An 8,083-nucleotide genomic window follows, 5' to 3' on the forward strand; every position below is an offset into this window, starting at 1 on the left:
TTTTGCAATACAGACCGGACTTTATTGTCCGTCGCCTTTACTGAGAGCCTCCCTTAAAGTTTTAGTAGTGAGAAAAGACAATTCTTTGCTTCTACCGGCACCCGCATCCGTCCACTACCATGTCTTGATAGCTCTTGAGGACCACCATGTCATGCTGGTCTAGGTAAAGCATAGCGATGGGGCTGAGCTCTGTGGGGACGCAGCAGGCCTTGGGCACTTTGGAGTTCACCGAGTTCAGGATGGTCTGCACCACAGCGTGGCTGGAGGAGTTCATGTGGTCGGCCAGTGGAAAGCGGCAGTCCCCGGAGCAGTAGAAAGCGTGGTAGCCACTGGGAGCAATGATCCAGTCATTCCATCCCACCGCCTTGAAGTCCACAAACAGGCGGTGCCTCCTGCACCGTGTGCCGGTTTTAGTCTTTGGCCTCAGGCTCTTGTGCTTCCTCGCGGAGGGTGGGACTTTAGCCGCTCCTCTGCCTCGAATAGGGCGGCTTCTGGTTTGCCTTTTTCTGTGGCTCAGAGGTTGCCCTCTTTGGTCATGGCTATAGGTGACCAGCAAAGGCCTTTTGAGAGCCCACTCAGCCTCCTCCTGGCCGGAAGAGCGTCTTGCCCGAAGGGAAACCGGTGGGTGCGGAAGATGGAGGCTGCTGTTGGAAGGCTGCACCTCAACGAAGAACCCGAGGTTACGCTCCTTCTGTTCTCTTGCTTTCTGGAAAGCAGCCGTCACGTCAAAACTCACCCATTTGGGCTGGCCGGGAGCCACCCATTTGCACGCGAGGAGTCGGCTCTTGTTTGGGGACACAGGCGGGGGATCCACGGCATGATAAACGTTGATGTGGGAGCCGTGGCTTTCCTCAGGGGAGTGAAAGAGACGCAACTCAAGGGCAGTCAGTTCCTCCTCCGACGGCAGCGCGGTGAGGTTGAACAGGAAGTAGAACGAATTTCCTGCACCTTCGGAGACAGGCGCCGAATCCTCTAAATGCGGGGGAAAAAAATGAGGAAAAGTAGGATGGGCAACTCGAATAAAATAACTGCTTTGCTGAAGTTAACAGGAAGTCTCTTGCCCTGTTGCTTATTTCCTTCTCCGGCCAACCAGGTGCGTCTTGGAAGCTTACAAGTGTGACCTTTCTTGTCATTTCTAAGATAGGTCACGCTCAGGTAATCCTCAGTTTACGACCGCAGTGGAGCTCAACATTTCCTTTGCTAAGCAAGACAGTTAAGTGAGTTGTGCCTCATTTTACAACAGGGGTATCAAACTCAATTTCACTGAGGGCCGCATCAGCATTGCGGTTGCCCTGGGGGGGGGGGTGGCCAGAGTGGGTGCGGCCTACTGGGTGGGCATGGATGGAGTGGGTGTGGCCTAATGGGTGGGCGTGGTCAGTTCTACATTATTCGCGTCAAGGGGGCCTGGGCAGGAATGGGACAGATCTGAGCTGAGGAATATTTTAGCTGCTACAATTGGCAGTCAACCAATCTTTTGGGAGACCGTTGCTTTCCTTGCTCCATAGATGGCACCAGAAGCCAAATGAATGGCTTTTAGTCCAGTTCTCACCTCAGCAGTTAAAGCACAAGGCCCCGTTTTCAAGAACATAACAACAACAAAATTACAGCTGCGACTTCCACAGAACTGTTGGGGACGCTAAATGTCTGTGGAGATTCTCAGTCATCCAGGTCGTGGTTGCTCCAATTTTCCTGTCGGGGAAGCGTTTCTAGGGGTCAACCTTGGCAACTTTAAGACTTGTGGACTTCAACTCCCAGAATTCTTCAGCCAGCAAAGCTGGCTGAGGAATTCTGGGAGTTGAAGTCCACAAGTCTTAAAGTTGCCAAGGTTGAGAACCCCTGGTTTACGCATTTGGCTGATTGATCTTTCTAATTTTGGATCCTGATGTTTGGTGGGTCTGCCATGGAATATTTAAAAGAGTTAAAAGAAGTCAGGCTGAGGGTTGGCCTAGCTTGGCATTATCTGCTTGACCAGCTGCAGATTCTCAGGAAGAAAGAGAAGGTTTCACCCTGCCTCTTAAAGCCTTTAGTTTGGAGATTTTCTGGTGATTCACCCCAGGGATCTTTGGCAGGCAAATCTGGACTTGATCCATTGAGCTAAGTCCACCCCACTTTAGCAGCCCCATCAGCCTGGGATGTTTGTGGCTTCTTGCCCGCTCTTTTCACCCTCAGCTCTTTTTAAAGAAAGTTGTATATAAAGAAACTTTTATAAAGTTTTATAATGTGTCGATTCCTGCCAACACCTTAATCTTTGGTCCACAGTTCCCAGAGAGACCCAGACTTTCTCCCCTTTCCTCCCTTAGCCCTGTTAAGATGGGGAATTGAGGAAGAGTCTCACCAACGTGATGGAAGGTGCGCACGGTGTTGGCTGTTGCTGCTCGTGCTTCCAGGAAGGGTGGCTCGCTGTCCTTGGGAGAGGCCAGAGGCTGCCTCAAGCAGAACTGGTATAAATCCAGCAGGTACTGGGGGACCCGTAGTTTGGGCTTCGGGTCTGGGCGCCTTTGCAAACCCAGCCGTTTTAACAGAACGGTTTGGAAGCTTTGGACTGAAAGGCGCTCCGGATCGCGTTTGCCCGTTGGCTCAGCGGTGCCTGGTGATGCCATCTGAAGACAGAAGGCCAGAGGGACGAGGAAGATCACCCAACTAGGCAAGTTACCAGAAACCATTGTGAAACTGGAGGAGACGTTGGGGCAGGTGAGGGAGGAGAGAGAGAGAATTATTGGTAAATATGTAAAATAACCTTTATTGTCACTTTTTTTCTGTGAACACACTGGCACACAAAAAATGAAATTCTGATAGCCACTCTCAAAAGAAAATATATAGAATTCTTTATCGGCCACGTGTGATTTTTGTTTATATCTCACAATGTAGATATAAACAGCAAGTAATAGGTCACATAAATATATATGTATGACCTACCATGTTACTTGCTGTTTATATGTACACTGAGCTCGTGCGTGTGTGTGTATACACACACATACATATACCTGTGCTTGCTCTCTATGTATATACACACAAACACATATACCTGTGCTTGCTCTGTCTCTATATATACACATACACACATATACCCCTAACACAGCTGGCAAAAGTGAGACAGAGCCTGTGGCCTAGAGGTTAATACTGCTGCCTAACATGCAGACAGCCCAGGTTCGAATCTCAGAAGGGTATGTCTGGTTGAAAAGAGCTAAAGAGTTCGAAATAGCTATTCCAGTTCTCCCTTAATTCTTTGCTAGCAATCCAAATTTTAGAAATGTATATGATGTCACAGTTGCGACTGCTGCCTGTGGATGGCTCTAGTTTGAGCTGATACAAGGCAAAAGATTTCTCTCTCCCATATTTGGGTCAACAGGGTGTAACATACAGCATGATAGATAGATAGATAGATAGATAGATAGATAGATAGATAGATAGATAGATAGATAGATAGATAGATAAACATACAGCATTCTAGATAGATAGATAGATAGATAGATAGATAGATACACACATACACACACACACACACACGTACCTGTGCTTGCTCGCTCTCTCTATACACACACACACCACGGTCCATTCTGAATACATAGCAGGAGTCAGATTCATCTAACAATCATGTTACTAATTTAACACTTGCAGTGATTTGCTTAACAACTGTGGCAATGAAACGTCGTAAAATGGATCAAAACTCAGTTGGCAACCGTCTCGCTTAGCAACGGACATTTTGGGTTCAATTACTACTCCCAAATACCAGCTATAACTAAAGAAGCAGCATGGTGTTTGTAGTCCTGCTTTCTTTCTACCTCCCACCCACCTCCCCTGGAGGAGGACTTACTTGCAAAAGTTGAGGTTCTCGGCCAGAATCCATCTTCCTTCCTCCGCTTAATGGCCTTTCCTTTGCCCGCTTGTTCTTCAAGCTTTTCCCGGCTCTTCTGGATCACCCATGGCGGGAAGCCATCTCGGAGACCCCCCTGGGCAGAGCGTTGGCGTTCTCCGTCCACCTTCCTGCCTCGTCCTCTTCGAATGAGAGGAACCAGCTCCCGGCTCGCTTTCAGATTGTCTGGGCTGTGCCGGTCTCCCTGCTCTCAGGATGTGATGTCAGCCAGGCGAGCGGCCGGAGCCAGAACAAACAAGTTGTTGAAAGTTGTTGCTTTTTTGCTCTCCGAAGCAGCCCCAGAGTGGCTCTTTGGCTCTGCTGGAGAAGCCGTATGTGCCATCTCTTGGGCCCAGATAGGGAAGAAGGGGCATTTTTTTAACGCCATCTTGGTAGTTGCCGAGATAGCATCGAGCACAGAACGGGGGGCTGCCTCTTCCCACAATCCCCCTTGGCCAACTTCAGCCTTTCAGGAAGCCTTGCTACACTGGGCTGCATGCAGATGTCATCGTGTGAACATGCCAGGCCTTGAACGCTAGCTGCCACGGCCTGGATTGTGACCCCCAAAAAATGAGTCTGATGGGGAAACATGGTTTTCTTGCAATTGTCTCATTATCCAACTGGGTTACATCACCGGTGCGATCTTTACAGGATTTACAGAGAGCAAATCCTACCTCCTTCTAGCACTGCTGATGTTACCTAGTATGGCAGTGAAACGTCCACAGTCATCGTCCTTGTATTCCACTACCCAAATCCCACTCTCTCCTTGCACTGATGATGTTACCTAGTTTGGTAATGAAACGTCTGCAAGGAAACCACCAAGCTGAGAGAGCGCCAAGGACCCCACAGTCCTCCTCCTTGTATTCCACTACCCAAATCCCACTCTCGCCTTGCACTGATGATGTTACCTAGTTTGGTAATGAAACGTCTGCAAGAAAAGCACCACACTCAGAGAGCGCCAAGGACCCCACAGTCCTCCTCCTTGTATTCCACTACCCAAATCCCACTCTCGCCTTGCACTGATGATGTTACCTAGTTTGGTAATGAAACGTCTGCAAGAAAAGCACCACACTCAGAGAGCACCAGGGACCTCACTGTACGGCTTTTGTCCCATAAACCGAGCAGCTTTTTCACAGGCCTCTGTCTCTGGGTGGGTCTTGCCGCTAGCCCTGCGGAGCATCTCCAAATCAACGCCGCCTTTTCTGTCGAGACCCGCGACTTGTTTCTTTTCACGTCTGCCCTCCCAGCAGATTCCCTTGGCAGGTCACATTCCAACAGAAGCCCACGTTGCAAAGCCAACCTTGCCAAAAAAAATAACACACACCTGGCCCGATGCCCAGGAGTGCAGCAGGTCTGAGCCGCGGGTCCTTATCAGGGATGGTTGGAAAGGGCTTCCAGAGGACAGGATTTCCTCTCCTGCCAGACAACACACTCGGAGAACGAGCGGTCTGTGGAAAGAGGGCACAAACAGAAACAGGCGCTTGGAACAAACACACCAGGCAGGAATGTGGTCTGACCAGGGATGGAGAAGGGGGGGGGTCGTCTCTCCCAAGACTTAAACTTGAAGCTTTTCATTCCAGAAACCTGGCTGTGTCTTGAAGCAAAAGCTGGAAAATATTTTGCTCGGGCACACGTGATACTCCTGGTCCTCGTGCTGGAGTCCAGCCAGGCCTGCCGCCGTTGTTCCAGAGGGTCATCGGCGTGGAGGGAGGTCACTATAGCTCAGTGGTTCTCCACCTGTGGGTCGGGACCCCATTTGGGGTCGAACGACCATTTCACGGGGGTCGCCAAACAAGGCTGTCCGCCATTTTTTCCCCCTTTTCTTTGGCCACGCCCCTGGCACCCGGTGATGTATAAGTGGTTGGGGGTCACCACAACATGGGCAACTGTATTATGGGGTCGCGGCATTAGAAAGGTTGAGAACCACTGCTATAGCTCAACTGCCCCTCGAGGCTGAATTATGCACCAGGAGAGTCTCACTTTTTTTTGCTCATTTTCTGCCCCTGAAAACCAAGCATTCTAATTATCCTTTAGCCAACATTTCTCGGGGCCCTTTAGAGCAGTGGTTCTCAACGTTTGTGTGACGGCGACCCCCGTCACACAAACGTTCTGCGCATGCGCGGCGCCGCCCCGAGGGGAGAAAATGACAGATCGCCGCCTTTGGCGACCCCCGAAAAATGGTCGATCGACCCCAAATGGGGTCGCGACCCATAGGTTGAGAACCGCTGCTTTAGAGGCTTCTTCAATACATCAGGCCACCGTGAAGCTGCCCATGAAACATTTACAGCAAGTTTGGCGAGTTTTTTAAGATCTGTGGACTTCAATTCCCAGAATTCCCCAGCCAGTCCACAAGTCTTAAAAATGGCCAAGTTTGGAAAAAAAAACAAACCCCATCACGACAGCAACAAGAATAGCCTACTGCTATGGCTGTAATTGTGAAGTCCAATCTGATGCATTGGGATTGTCACTCTGAATAAGAGGTTATCCTGATTTATTCGGAGAAGTTTGCTTAGATATCTTTTCCCTGAATTGCTTTAAAAGCACAGCCAGTTCTTGCTGGCTCAGGAATTCTGGGGGTTGAAGTCCACAAGTCATAAAAGAGCCAAGGTTGCCTGCCCCTGGCCTAAGTAAAAGAATTGTTTTTGCTGGTTTTCAGAACTGAATCTCCACAGATGTTTGATGGCAAGCCAGGTCCTTTTTGAAACGAGAGACTTCCCGAATTGACTAGAGCAGAGTGGGGCCGTTTTGTACGTACGGGACCATCGTGGTTGAAAAGAGGCAAGATTGGCGCGGTGAATTGTACCAATCTATACAGGTAGTCCTCAACTTACAACTTAGTAACCATTCAAAGTTTCAATGGCGCTGGGAAAAATGGACTTATGACCGTTTTTCACACTTAACAACTGTTGCAGCATCTCCATGGCCATGTGATTTACATTTGGATGCTCGGCAACTGCACATATGTCGCCGTGTCCCGGGATCACGTGATCCCCTTTGGCGAGCTTCTGACAAGCAAAGTCAGTGGGAGAAGCCAGATTCTCTTAACAACTGTGTTGCTAACTTAACAACTTCAGTGATTCACTTAACTGTGGCAAGAAAGTTCGTAAAATGAGGCCAAACTCAAGAATTGTCTTGCTTAGCAACAGAAATTTTGAGTTCAATTGTGGTCATAAGTCGAGGACTACCTGTTATCAAGCTCTCTGCTGCTTAAAGTAGAGACTTGGTTTCTGCAGGCTCCCTTTGATGGCTGAATTGTTGTGTCTCGGCAATGACGGTCTTGCAATCCAAATTCTGTGGTAGGTGGAGGAGGTTGGAGAAGACTGCTCTGGTCAAACATTAAAGGCCGGGCTAGGGGAAGGCTTATATAAAAGATCAAAACTATATGTGAGCCCTCATGGCGCAGTGATTAGAATGCAGGATTGCAGGCTAACTCTGCCCGCTGCCAGCTGTTCGATCCTGACTGGCTCAAGGTTGGACACAGCCTTCCATCCTTCCGAGGTCGGTCAAATGAGGACCCAGATTGTTGGGGAGCAACGTGCTGGCCCTGTAAACCACTTAGACAGGGCTGTCAAGCACTATGAAGCGGTATATAAGTCTAAGTGCTATTGCTAGCCTTGCTTTTTCCCGCCCGTTTGCCCTCTTGCGTTGTCCTTGGCCGCTTCTGGCTTTATCCCGCTTAACTGTGGAAAACATCCTCCTTGCCGATGACCTGGGCTTGGCTGCCTGCCGGAGGGGATGTTGGCACAGCAAGGAAGCGTCAACCTGGTGCCGCCACCATCCAGAGTTGGAAAATAGGCTGTCCTTGTGCAGCTGCACTTCCTGTTTACAAGGCTGTTAAGCCTCAGTTAACTCTGTGGTGTCCAGCAGATTGCAGAGGATGAGCTGGACTGATAGGTAGGTAGGTTGGTGGGTAGATAGAGACAGACAGACAGACAGATAGATGATAGATATAGAAAGTAGATATAGATGAGAGATGATATAGAAAGAAGATAGATGATAGATATGATAGAGATAGAAAGTAGATGATAGAGATGATAGATGATATAGTAGATAGATGATAGATATAGAAGATAGATGATATATATTAGATAGATAGATAGATAGATAGATAGATAGATAGATAGATAGATAGATAGATAGATAGATAGATAGATAACCACCTTTGAATGGTGCAGGAGTATGAAAGGATTTCCAGAAAAAGAAAAAAAAATTGCACGCTACAGGATTCGG

General features: G+C 48.7%; 1 protein-coding gene across 1 annotated transcript; it reads right to left on the reverse strand.

The window, feature by feature from the left end:
• On the reverse strand, window positions 1-6,498 carry LOC120312041 (bone morphogenetic protein 2-like). Its single transcript, XM_039352245.1, has 3 exons — window positions 3,815-6,498; window positions 2,336-2,670; window positions 1-972 (listed from the first exon to the last, which is right to left on the reverse strand). Exons 2-3 carry the CDS (start codon window positions 2,661-2,663, stop codon window positions 92-94), a joined length of 1,209 nt encoding a protein of 402 aa, XP_039208179.1. The 5' UTR covers window positions 2,664-2,670; window positions 3,815-6,498; the 3' UTR covers window positions 1-91.
• Window positions 6,499-8,083: the final 1,585 nt, after the last annotated feature.

This window comes from Crotalus tigris, unplaced genomic scaffold (assembly GCF_016545835.1).
Source record: "Crotalus tigris isolate CLP2741 ecotype Arizona unplaced genomic scaffold, ASM1654583v1 scf7180000018413.2111637, whole genome shotgun sequence".
Taxonomy (NCBI): domain Eukaryota; kingdom Metazoa; phylum Chordata; class Lepidosauria; order Squamata; family Viperidae; genus Crotalus; species Crotalus tigris.